Here is a 13,917-nt window from a genome sequence, read left to right as displayed (position 1 = left end):
CCTGAAATTCCTCAATTTGATGTTGACTTAACGTTGGATTTTAGTTACACAGCCTAAAAACAAACAAATATCAGCATCAGCTGACATCACTATTAAATTAACATGGACAATAGACGTTAAATTGACACTGAATTTTGGTCACCTGAAGTTGCAACTGAAATTTAACCGAATATCAATGTGTTCATTTTTACCTGTGACCTCAATATTAGGATTGATACCATCCATATCCCTCCACACATGTAAGAAATCTGGTTTATTCACATAAAGATGAACAAACTACTTTGGCATTTTTTAAAACAAAATAAAACAACAAATCAGGGAACTTACAACTTTTACAACAGTCTGCCAAAGTAACCTAGTGGTTCAATGATTTGACTAACATTGCAATGATGTGAAATGGTGTATTGAATACATCAAAAAAACTCAATGTTGTTTACCATAGAATTGAAAACAATCACTGTTACAAAATAAGATGCACTGCATGCAGATAAAATATGGTATAAATGTTGGCAGAGTTCAGAAATTCAAGCTGATACTTATTTGCTATTAATACAACATTTTGGCACTGAAATTCCTCAGTTAAATAATAAAAAGATTTACTTTTGATTCAGCAAATTCAGTCAGTGTCCAGGAAACTCATTTTAGTTTTGCGTGCATTTCAATTTCAGTTGAATTCTAGATATCCTTCAACATTGCTGCACATTTATATACAATTAGATAGTTATTTTCTATAACTTGTACTCTAAAACTAATTTTCTTACCGGCAAGCTTAATAACATGATTACAATTTTGAATGATTAAAGTATTTAACATGCGGAAATATTAAGATGCAGGTAGATCACAAGTGCAACTTATAGAGTGCACACTATTTGCACAAATATGTCTTTCTTTAGATGGGAATATTTTGTCTAATTTGACTACTACTCTTTATACAGTACCATACAAGGCTGATATTTTATGTGCCAGATTTTCACAATCCCAGTCTACTGCTCCCCATTTTTTCATACAAATGTGTTCAAACATTTTTCTGAGAGAAAATATTGTCGTCAATGTGCTTGTAACCAGATGTGCTTGCCAGGATTATGAATAAAGATGTGCAGATGTCAATCAAAGTGTCAAATGAGAGCAACAGCCTTAATTTGTTTGATAAACTACAGGCGGGATGTGAATCTAATCAAAGATGATCTCTGAGGCTTGGCGTAGGCAGTTAGCCGTGTCGTCTGGCATACTGCTGTGTGTGATGTTGTTTCCATCCAAGCGCAGGGTCCTCAGTCTAGAGTAGTTGACCGGGGAGCTGAACTTGCAGATATTCGTCAGGTCAAACTCTGAAGAAACAAAAGTGGAAATGGAATTAAGAAACCTTTCAAAATCCTGATCTCATGATGAAAACATACCTGTGGGGACTTTTTCGCAAGATGCGAAATACATACCAATAAGTGCATATCACTACAGTTTCCAACAGAAATGAACACTAGAGGCGGTAAAACAGCAAGCACTTGAAATCATTTTCTACACAGTTATGATTACAGCTCCATATGTTTCACTTTCCAAACTTAACAAGCTTGCATGGTAGCTCACCCGGTACAGAATTGGACTTAGAATGTGGAATCTTTGGGTACAAATCCCATGAAAAACATGACTGACGTTAAAAGAGCTAAAAGATTTGAGATCAAAAAACAAGCTAAAACGGCATGCTTGCGATTGTGTTTTTACGTCAAATTCGCTTAAGTTCATACTATTGGTGTAGTGCAGATGGTACGTTATTTTAAAACGTCACAGAGCATTAGAGTTATTGCGCCACTTAATTGACATTTCAAGTCAGAACCAGGGGCGTAGCAACCGGGGGGGACGGGGGGGACATGTCCCCCGCACTTTTTTTGACCTAGCACCAATATTTCCGCCATTGTTCTCTGATTTGTTACTTAGATTTGAGTGAACTAACATTTAGCCAATCACAGCGCAAATCTCTTGGGTGTCCTCAAATTGCCACTTTGGTGCTGTAAAATGCCCATTGTTCTTCTATTTAGAATTTATTATACTGTATGAACATCATCATACTGTCCCCCCACTTTTAAATTGGCTGCTACACCCCTGGTCAGAACTGTGGTGACGTACAAAACCAACGTCACATAAAACACACCACTCAGTGGACCTTTCACGTTGAATATGTCACGAAATGTACATGGCGCATCTTGCGATAACATTTACACAGGTATATTTTCGTTATGAGATCAGGTTGGCAAAATCATTAGCTCAAAAAAGACAGAGTAAAACTTACTGCTTATATCGTTTACTTGCAGGTAGAGGTGCTCAAGAGCTTCGTTGACCTCTGGGATGTTCTTCAGCTTGTTGAAAGACAGGTCGAGTTCGAGGAGAGAGGACACGTTGAACACACCTGCGGGGACACCAGAGTCCACCAGCTTGTTGTGAGAGACACGCAGGTACTGCAGGGCCGGGAGCTTGGCCAGGTAGCCGCCGGGAATGCTGTCAATGTCATTATTGTCTGCGTAGAGCATCAAAAGCGAAGGTGGAACTCCCGCGGGAAGCTTCTTGAGCTTGTTCTCGCTCACGTCCAGCAGAACCAAGGACTTCAAGCCTTTGAAGGCTCCCGTGATGCTCTCAGTGGTCAGCTTGTTCTTGGATAGATGGAGCGTGGTCAGGTTTTCCATCCCAGACAAGGTGCTAGCAGGGAACGAGCTCAGCTGGTTGCCGATCAGCTTCAATTCATCCAGAGACTTCGAAAGAGGACCCGGGGGTTTGGTCAGCTTGTTATTACTGAAGAGGAGCTTCTCAAGTTTGGTGAGTTTATCAATTGTACCGGACTGGATCTTGTCGCTGGTGATGTTGTTGTTGTCGAGGACGAGCCAGCGAAGGTCGGTGACATTATCGAACACGCCAGCCTTGATCTCCTCAATATAGTTGTTTTGTAGGTAGAGGTATTTGATGCCAGTAGGCACGATAGGGATGAACTTCAAGTTGCGCTCGTTGCAGTACATGGCTGTGGGGAAGTTAAGGGGACATTCGCACTCCTGGGCGCAAACGGCAGACGATGTTGCCTCTAGTGGTGCGGAGGGGACGTAGTATTCGTCATAGTAATCGTATTGAGCCAAACTCTGACATAGCAGTCCAGCCAACAGGAAGAAGCCAAGAGCAAACATGGCTGCACGACTTCAAAACAAATCTAGAAGAGAAGAGAAGAGAAGAGAAGAGAAGAGAAGAGAAGAGAAGAGAAGAGAAGAGAAGAGAAGAGAAGAGAAGAGAAGAGAAGATGGTTACATAAGAGGCGATATTAAAATGGGTCAAAAAAAAGTTTAAGAATAACATAACTTTCGACGGTGAACCTCAGACATAAACAAAACCCAGAGACATTCTTCTAATGGATATTTGATGACTTCATGCTCAAGAACGCAAATAGGCCCAGACAGCTGTTCCTCCCTTTGCAAATTAGACCCACATTGCTTATGTGCAGATCCAAGTTTATCTCAAATTACATTAACCTTACCTCATACCTATATCTCGCTTTGTCTTTGCATGCGATGCTGCAGAGTTATTGAATTGCGAATAAACAATGCAAGAGTGCTTTTATAATATGGACTAATCGATTAATATTTCATGAATGTTAAAAGAGGATAATTGCAACTTTAGAGGAATTTTGCAATGCTAAAATACCTACTTCATAATCTCATCTCCGTTCATGCACAGTATAAGAATTCATGCATGCATGATAATTCTATCACCTCATGCATTTTTACTAATAAATAACATATTTTTAAAATAACGTTTTGGATAAAATGCATGCATGGAAGCTTCTCAAACATTCCCAAGTCGAATATCCGCAATATGATAATATTTTTTCTTCAGTCCGCCCTAAAAATCTGCCAAGCAGATTTCTAATAATCTCATCCAGACACAACAAAAGCGAGCATGATGCTAGATATCCTTACCTTCCTGCTTGTCTCTCTGTGCACGACTTCAGGTAGAGTTGTGTGCGGCCCGAGGACTCTGGAGAGAAAGAGCAAGGGAGGGAGAAAGCAGAGAGTGAGAGAGAAAAAGAGAGAGAGAGACACTCAAGCCAGACCTTAGTCGCCCAAGATTGATAGAAAACAGCAGTCAGGCGGTTCTAGTGTGTAGATGTCAGCAGTAGTTCACTGAGAAACATATGGATTCTAAGAAGGTTCAGGTGTAGCAGTGCAGTTTGGGACATGTAGTTGTTCACGGGACACAGAAAGGAGTAAAGGCTCACTGGGGAGGGTTTCCAAAGTATATATACCTGCATAGTCGCCACACACACACGCACACACTTTTCCATGCCGTCCTTTCCGAACAATCCCACAAAGCAATTTGACTATTGTGTGTGAGGCACAAACAAGCCTGCAAACACCTCCACCGCTGGTTCCGTCATAACCAATGCTAAGCGTTCCTCATAAAAATAAACAAAACAAAGGTTAATGAAACTATTTGGAAAATCGCCCACCAAAAAAAAAAAAAGAAGAAGAAAACTGGCTACTTGCGATGACAGCTGCCTGCTATTAGACTACTGGGCTGTAAAAGAAGACTTGGAAAAATTGACCAAATAAGAGGGTAGTGGGCCAAACCAGACTTACATAACCGTGTTGACTATCGGAGACTTGAACAGAGAGTGTATCCAATTCTTAACAGCTGGTAGATTGTATATCATCAAATGGTGTACCATCTTTTAATCTTAAGCCTCATGAAATCCAGACGGCTTCTGTCTGGCTTTGGTGGTGGACTTGTGATGGGAAGCTTGCACATGGTGGTGGGCTGTATGTCATGAGGGACCTAGGGAAGACGGTGCTGATTGCAGGTCAGTTGGGTTTTAATAGCACACATTGGCTCTCAGTAAAGTCAGGAAAGCAGATGAGAGGTCGGTTCTGTAAGCCTTGTGTGTATCGGAGGAGCTGAGGTTATGTACTGTTTTGGATTACTACTGTAGTCAAATAGTCAAATAAAAAGGTGAAGATAAAATCTGCACAGCAAATGTAAAAAATAAATAAAACAAAATAATTAGATATAATATATAATAATAATTAGTTTAAAATAATTCAAACAACATAAATGAAATAAATCCCAATAACACTAAAATTACACTTGTAAATGGATGTCTATGGTCATTTTAAAATACTTAGTATATGATTATACCAAGGTATTAAGGTGATTAAAAAAATTAATTAAATTAAACAAATAATGTAAGGTCAGTGGTCATCATTTAAGTCAGGTTCATTAAGAGTGTTGATTCAAAAAGTATAAATAAATAAATAAATAAATAATTTATTATTAATGATCATTATTTTACGTAAAATATGTCAGGTTCAATTACAATGCTGGTTTATGAAAATATAACAAATATAAAGAATAATACAATTTAAATAAAAAAGGTTAAGGATCATCATTTAAATGTAAGGTTCTCTGAAAATGTTGATTCAAAATAAAATAATAAATAAAATAAATAAAAAATAATAAAATAAAAAATAATTACAGTAATAAAAAATAAAATAAAAATAATTTAAATTGAAACAAATAAATTATACAGGGCCAATAATAATCATTTTACTTAAAAGATTATAGGTTCAATTACAGTAATTAAAAAAAAGAATAAAATAAAATAAATGTAAATAAATAAATCATATATGGCCAATGGTCATCATTTAAATTTAAGGTTCACTGAGAGTGTTGATTAAAATAATAATAATAATAAAATAAAATAAAATAAAATGAAAAAAAAATCAAGTAGGGACAATGATCATCATTTTGCTTAAAAAGATTTAATTAACTACAGTAATAATAAATTTATAAATAAAAAAATAAAATAAATTTAAACAAATAAATCATGTATGGTCAGTGATCATTATTTACAGTGTTGATGCAAAATTTTAAAATAATAATAATAATAAATTAAAATAAATGTAAACAAATCATGTAGGGTCAATGATAATTATTTTACATAAAAAATGTCTGTTTTAATTACAGTGCTGATTTAAAACAGAACAAAATTAAAATATTTTTTTTTTAATTAAATTAAAATAAATAAATAAATAAATAAATAAATACATCATATAGGATCAGTGATAATTATTTTACTTAAAAGATGTCAGGTTCAATTACAGTGCTGATTTAAAACAAAACAAAAAATAAATAATAAAATAAAATAAATGTAAACAAATAAATCAGTGATAATTATTTTACTTAAAAGATGTCAGGTTCAATTACAGTGCTCATTTAAAACAAACAATAAAATAAAATAAAATAAAAATAAATAAAAAAATAAAATAAACTAGACTTGGAGTCAGATTCAAACACTAGTTACATACTAGAGCACCACGGCGTGTTATAGCATGTGCACTAACTGCTAGGCCACAGATCTGATGTGGTTGGGTGGTCTTAAACTGCTCTGGATCAATCTGACAGTGCAGTGCTCATACCTGTCCCATACCAGCAGCACTATGACCTTATCAGCCATTTTTCATCTGTCCTGTCCCCTGCAGCTCACCCCTCCACTGTCTCCACTCATCTGTCAGGCCTGTAGGGCAAGCACATGCTGCTGAGCTCATGTTTGGACATTACAGATGAAGTTATGCATCAGGGGCAGGTCAGGACAAACCTGTACAGTTGTACCTGATGCAGGTATGTGAGCTTTGCAATTGCACTCAAACTGTGCAAAAATGGTACATCTGCAGACAGTTTTTTTTTTTTTTTTTTTTTTTTTTTAGAAAATATAATTTTTTAGATGATACTAGCACATTATTTATGGCATACAGGTATTTTAGAGACACCCCTGGACATAGTTGAATTCTAAATATAAATAAGAACTTTAACCATATATAAAGAATAAATATAAAGAATGTTAACCGAAATTAAAATGGTATATATATATATATATATATATATAATATTTTTATAAGAAGGCAGTGTTTCTAATTTTCAATTAGTTTAATTTTTAATTAAAAAAAAAAAAAAACTCCATCTAATCTCCATCATATTCATTTTAATTTAGGTTAAAGTTCTTTATTTAGTAAATGTTTATATAGTTTTTATACATTTTTATTCAGATGGAGTTAAAAATGAAACTAATTGAAAATTAGAAACACTGCCTTCTTATAAAAAAATTATTTAAAAAAATAATATATATATATATATATATATATATATATATATATATATATATATTTTTTTTTTTTTTTAATACATTTTATTTCAGTTAAAGTTTATTTTATTTTGAGTAAATAAATGTTTATATTTTAGTTTAGTGAATAATAACCCTGAAATACAATGTAAGAAAGAAATAGAATGTAAAAATGACAAATTGATAAAAAAAAAAAATCTATTTAAAACATAAATGAAATAAAATACAATAAAATAAATATATATTAAAAAAATTTAATTAAATTCAATTAAATTCATTTAGCAAATAAATCATGTAGGCTCAGTGATCTTCATTTAAATGTTTACCGAGAGTGTTAAAATAAAATGAAATAAAATAAAATAAAATAAAATACCCTGAAAAACAATGTAAAAACGTTGGATTTTTAAAAAGAAAAATAATTGATGACCCATTTAAAAAAAAAATCTAAAAAATCTATTTAAAAATAAAATAATTTTAACAAATAAATCATGTAGGCTCAATGATCTTCGCTTAAATGTAAGGTTATCTAAGAGTGTTGATTCAAAATAAAATAAAATAAATTATGTAGGATCAATGATCATCATTTTTCTTAAAATAAATAAGTAAAATAAATAAATAAATAAATAAATAAAATAAAATAAAATAAAATAAAATAAATAATAACCCTGAAATACAATGTAAAAATGTTGAATTCTTTAAAACAAAAAGAATGTAAAAATGACAAATTGATTGAAAGACCTATTTTTTTTAAAGTCGTATTAATAGTGTAGTTTTAGTGTAAAATATTGTTTTAAAAAAAGCTAAAAAAAAAATAAATAAATAAAAAATTATATTGCCAGAACCATCATGTTTGTTTTTATGGATTTTATTTTGATTTATGAAAGCTACTTCTTTCTTATTTTTGTTATGAAGTGAAGTGTTCTGTTATTTAGAAATTTTGTATATAACATTATTAGTCATAGTCACTGCCATGTTGTTGTTGTTGACCATAAATATATTTATTTGACCATCAAGCCTAATTATACCAGTTAGCCCAAACAGAGTACTGACGTGAAGTATTTGGTAAAAGCATTCTGCTGTCCAGCTGTGTTCTCGCTTTCTTTCCTGTCTGGACATTGACACAAACATGGAAAATGAAAACCTCAGCATCCCAAAGATTACTGGAAAGATTCTCGACCATAGTTCCATTAAAAGCTCCAGCAGTGTCCAACTTTTGCTAAAGGATTTGTCTTCTTGAGGATTTCTATCATTTCCTCATTTCATCTGACCATGTTTACAGTGACGCGATTGGATAAATTCCCTCTGCCTTAAAAACTACGCACAGGAAAGTCCACAACTGCGTCTATGTCTTGTTTTCTGACAGCACCTGACATTTCCAGTCCAGTTTCGTAATTTCCAACCTTCGCTTTTTCCTGGCCTAGACGATTTTGAGACAGACTATATTAAACCACGTTTTATGAAAGCTGATTCTTGTCAACAGCTTTATAATGTTTCCTCTCCTTAGCTTACTACCTTTAGTTACAATTTCTATTTGATCTGACACTTAAAAATGACTTTTACTGGAAAAAAAAACAATGCTGTCAAGTTGCTACAGTAATATTAACATTTTTCCCCTTGAATAAAATTAATTTGATCTTGTTTTCTACTGGATGATTATCGAGCTGAGTCATTATACTCACTAAATTATATCTGAGTTATACCTCTTATGGTTTCAATTATAATACATGTCTTTGTGAGCAATAAACTGATTTAGCCATACACAATTTACACTGGTTTTTAAAAGGGCAGAGAAAGATGACCAAAGAAAACAAAACAAGAAAAGCTGCAAATTTTTCAATGTGGCTTATATTTACAGTTAAACACAAAGTAGCAAAACAGTGAGCTTACAAAACTTGATCACCTAGTATAAGACAGTGGCTTTCATCAACTATTTAATACTTTTATTAACAGGTATTGATGTTAAACCCTCCACTATTAAATATTGAATATGATGCTAAATGAATCATGTCTATTTAAGTCACAATCAGCTCTTGAACCTACACTGTAAAAAGTTTCCAACAGTTTCAATTTAAAAACTTAAGTTCAGCAGCTGCCTTAAGTTTTTAAGTTAAAGCAGCTTAAAATTACAAGTCATTTTAACTGATTACAATCAAAATTAGTTGATTTAACTTTTAAAGTATAAATGACTTAAGTTGATTTAACTTAACATTTTAAGGCAGCTGCTAAACTTAAGTTTTTAAGTTGAAACTGGTGAAACATTTTTACAGTGAGAGATATTGAATATATATTATATTAGACTAGTGATTTTGTCTAGTGTGAATGTGTTTAAAAAAATACTTCAGAGTTGATAGATTCCATCTATTTCTATGAATCAGTCCAAACTATGAATTTTGTAGGCATCGATTTAAAATTGAATCAATTTGACTCAAAACTGAATCAATTTAAAAGTTATTTGAGTCATGAATCAAAAATATAGTAAACTTAGTAAAATATGTAACTACACCGCAGATTAGTTTTGTGCATTTTATAACATTGTAAAATGTGCCTTGATGACCATTTTAGTATATCTTCTCAAGGGACAATACTTTAGAAATGAAACTGGATATTTTAGAGTAGTCAATGTGCAGCTTGTGTAGCAGAACAGAATTATTGTCACCTGAAAATAACTCAACATACAGCCGTTATTGTCAAAATAGCTGGCAACAAATGTGAGTACACCCTACATAAACTTGTCCAAAGTGTCAATATTTTGTGTTAGCATCATTGTTATTTGGCACCAGAGCTGCACAGGTTGTTGCACGGAGCTGCTGGATGTTAGACACATGGTGCTTCTCCACCTTAGGCTTAAGGATGTCCCACAGGTGCTTAATAGGGTTCAGGTCTGGAGACATACTTGGCAACGCCATCACCTTCAACTTCAGCTTCCTCAGCAAGGCAGTTGTCATCTTGGTGGTGTGTTTGGAATCGTTATCATGTTGGAAAACTGTTGTTCGGCCTAGTTTCTGGAGGGAAGGCATCATGTTCTGCTTCAGAATGCACAGTACATCATGGAATCCATGTTCCCTCGGCTTCCCAGTACCAGCAGCACCACCACAATACTTGACTGTAGGCAAGACAAAATTTTCTTGGTACTCCTCACCAGGGCATCGCCACACATTCTGGACACCATCTGAGCCAAACAAGTTTATAATCTCATCAGACCACAGGACACCGTTCCAGTAATTCATGCTCTTAGACAGGTTGTCTTCAGCAAACTGTTTGTGGGCTTTCTTGTGAACCAGCTTCAGATAAGGCTTCCTTTTGGGACGACGCCTATGCACCCGACTTGCTTGGTCTGAGCACTGACAAGCTGATCTTCTGCAACCTTTAAAGCAATGCTGGCAGCACTCATGCATCTGTTTTTTGCAGCCAGGTTCTGCACCTGCACAGAACAAGTGCTCAACTTCGTTGATCGACCCTTCCAAGGCCTGTTCCGAATGGAACCCGTCTTGGAAAACCTCTATGACCCTGACCACTGTAGTCTAACTCGGTTTCAGGGTGATTCTGAACCTTTAATAGCCTTGGCCAGCTTTGTGGAGAGCAACAATTTTAATTCTCAAATCCTCTGAGAGTTTTTTGCCATGAGATGCCATGTTGAACATTAAGTGGTCATTATGAGTGAATTGTATTTAAAGCACCAAATTTTAACGGCTCTACTACAAGATACACAACTTTGTATGGTCCTGTTAAGCAGACAAAAACATAAACATGATGAATAGGACATGTGGATTTGCATGGTTAAACAACATATTGCTGTTATCACTTAGGGTGTACTCACTTTTTTGCTTGCTATTTTTGACAATAATGGCTGAATGTTGAGTTATTCTCAGAGGACAGTAAATCTATACTGCTATACAAGCTGCACACTGACTACTCTACATATATCCAAGTTTCATTTATGTAGTATTGTCCCTTGAGAAGATATACTAAAATGTTTGCTGAAATGTGAGGGGTGTACTCACTTACCACTACAGTATAAATATATAAATATGTTAATATGTTAATGTTAAACACATACTTTTTAACTACTTAAAAGGTAAACTATTTACACACACACACACAAATATGCATGATATTATATCTATATATATGTGTGTGTGTGTGTGTGTGTGTGTGTGTGTGTGTGTGTGTGTACACGTACACATTAGCTAGTCGAGGCATTCCGACTCAGTTTGGACACAAATATTCAAGTGTTAGGTGATCCTGAGGCAGACAAATGCACCTCAGACACCTCAGTGCTGCCACAAACAGACTCAGAGCTGAGCCTCACATTGGCAAACACACACACATGCACACACATTCACACACACATGATTGCACATGTGCCACAGGCGGCTGCAAGGGTAATTTCAGACTTTGGTATATCCACTTAATATAATACCAGCAAGCTTGTTACGATGTCACAGCTCACACATACTCACACATACGCATGCTGTAGACGCATGTGAGAGCAAGAGCTGATCAAAGCTCACATTCAGGGCTTCAGCACTGTCTTATACTGAGTCTATAACGTCACTTCTGTCACGATGTGACGCACAACACATCAGCTCTAATTGTGACAGGAATGAGTTAAAGTGATGATTTTGAAATTGCATTTACACTCATGTTTATATGTGTGTGTTCTGGTATATATGGTTTATGACGACACAAATGTGACCCTGAACCACAAAACCAGTCATTAGTAGCATGGGTATATTTGTAGCAATAGCCAACAATTATTGCATGGGTCAAAATTATCAATTTTTTCTTTTATGCCAAAAATCATTAGGATATTAAGTAAAGATCATGTTCCATGAAGATATTTAGTAAATTATCTACTGTAAATATATCAAAACCTCATTTTTGATTAATAATATGTATTGCTAAAAACTTCATTTGGACAACTTTAAAGGCGATTTACTCAATATTTAGTTTTTTTTTGTTTTGTTTTTTTGCACCCTTAGATTCCAGATTTTCAAATAGTTGTATCTCAGCCAAGTATTGTCCTATCCTAACAAACCAAACATCAATGGAAAGCAAAACAAATTTTATTCAGCTTTCAGATGATAATATAAATCTCAATATCAAAAAATTGACCAGTATGGTTTTGTGGTCCAGGGTCACAAATATGTATATGAGGACTTCCCGTGTACCTATAAACCAAAAGAGTTAAAAAACATACTTACTGGTGTATTATGAAATTAAAAAATTGCCAGTAGTTTCCTGTTAAGGTTAGGTTTATGTGTAGAGCGATAGGAAATGGTTGTATAGTAAAAAAAAAAAAAAAAAAAAAACCAAACCTTACGCATATGGTGAGTCAATGTAAACCACATAAACAAGAATGTGTGTATGTGTGTTTAATTATTATTTTTTAAACAATTTCGATTATATATCTAGCTTTTTTCCTTTTATTATTTACAAAATATTATAGTATTTATTAATTTATTAGTACTTATTATATTTTCATTTAAAAATCAATTTTAAGTATCACTAATTTTAGATGCTTTTGTAACTTTTATTATTTTTATATACATTTATATATTTATACATTTATATTCAGATATATATATATTGCACACAATGTGAATTTATAAGATTTATAGTAGGGTTGTTTTATATTATTTGTAGACTATTATAGCATTTTTTTATATTTAAATTGGCTTTTTTGTTTTCATTTTAATTCTAGTTTAAATGCTAGTAATATTGTTATGGGCTTTTGTCATTTTACTATTGTCTTTTTGTAAACATATCTATTAACTTTAATTAAAATGTATTTCAGTTTTAGCACTTCAACAATAACAAAACTGCTCTTTTATATGCTTCAAAGTGCCTTTATTCCTTATTTTGAACTTTATTTCACAATAATCTTTTTATTTGTTTGCCTATTTAAATAATAAGGCATGAAACAGGCGTTCACAGAAAACTGTGTAGAGACAGACAGACAGACAGATAGATAGACAGTAATGTTGTGTAGATATATGATTGTGGGTGATATAATTCATAAATGCACAACACAAATAATACACATGAAAATAATAGCCATCTTAATAATTTTATATAATTATACCATTAAACTGACAATGTTATGCTGTATATTCTCCTCTGAGCCTCCACTGCTGTCCTCCTTAAGCTTTATCTTTAAACTTCTTGTCCCTCAAGTAAAAAGAGACGCTTTAAACTGCCACAGTTGTTAAATATACCACCTCTCACACATATAGCTCTCTGGCACACACACACACACACACACACACACACACACACACACACACACACACACACACACACACATTGCACTTTAACGTTGAGTTCTGTAGGAGGAGCTTAATTATTAAAGCTCATAAAAGCTGAGAGAACTCAAAATCGTGCAGCACAAATAATCCACAAGAGGGCACCAAAGAGAAACGAGAGAGAATCTGGTGGATATATTATGAAATAGAAAAAAACACCTGTGTGTTTTAATACATTTACAACACTTGTACTGTATAGATTTGAATAGTGCAATGTATAAAAGTATGTATTTATTAGTTAATGTTGCCTTGCAATTTCATTGCGTTCTTCACAGTTTATTAAATAATTTAGGCCTACCTAAGACAAAAAACTAAACTTATATTTGTTTTATCATTTCGATTTCGTCTACTGAAGCGCCTGATTCATAAGCATATATTGCCTAGAGACTTTGTCATTATCAAATCAGGATATTATATAATGTTTTTTTTTTTTTTTTTCATCTCCACAAAGGCTACTATTAGCTAACATCC

The 13,917-nt window shown here is 33.6% G+C and overlaps 1 protein-coding gene across 2 annotated transcripts; it reads right to left on the bottom strand.

The window, feature by feature from the left end:
* Window positions 1–238: 238 nt before the first annotated feature.
* lum (lumican) lies at window positions 239–4,341 on the bottom strand. 2 transcript variants are annotated; one of them, XM_073838183.1, is made up of 4 exons: window positions 4,271–4,341; window positions 3,945–4,002; window positions 2,279–3,181; window positions 239–1,325 (listed from the first exon to the last, which is right to left on the bottom strand). In XM_073838183.1, the coding sequence occupies exons 3-4, from the start codon at window positions 3,156–3,158 to the stop codon at window positions 1,171–1,173; spliced, it is 1,035 nt and encodes a 344-aa protein (XP_073694284.1). In that variant the 5' UTR covers window positions 3,159–3,181; window positions 3,945–4,002; window positions 4,271–4,341; the 3' UTR covers window positions 239–1,170. The 2 variants fall into 2 exon arrangements, with proteins under 2 accessions (XP_073694284.1, XP_073694283.1); XM_073838182.1 differs by lacking the exon at window positions 4,271–4,341 and having other exon boundaries at window positions 3,945–4,234.
* Window positions 4,342–13,917: the final 9,576 nt, after the last annotated feature.

This window comes from Garra rufa, chromosome 4 (assembly GCF_049309525.1).
Source record: "Garra rufa chromosome 4, GarRuf1.0, whole genome shotgun sequence".
NCBI classification, from domain to species: domain Eukaryota; kingdom Metazoa; phylum Chordata; class Actinopteri; order Cypriniformes; family Cyprinidae; genus Garra; species Garra rufa.
Note: the sequence above shows the minus strand (reverse complement) of the source record. Positions and strands in the feature narration are given on the sequence as shown.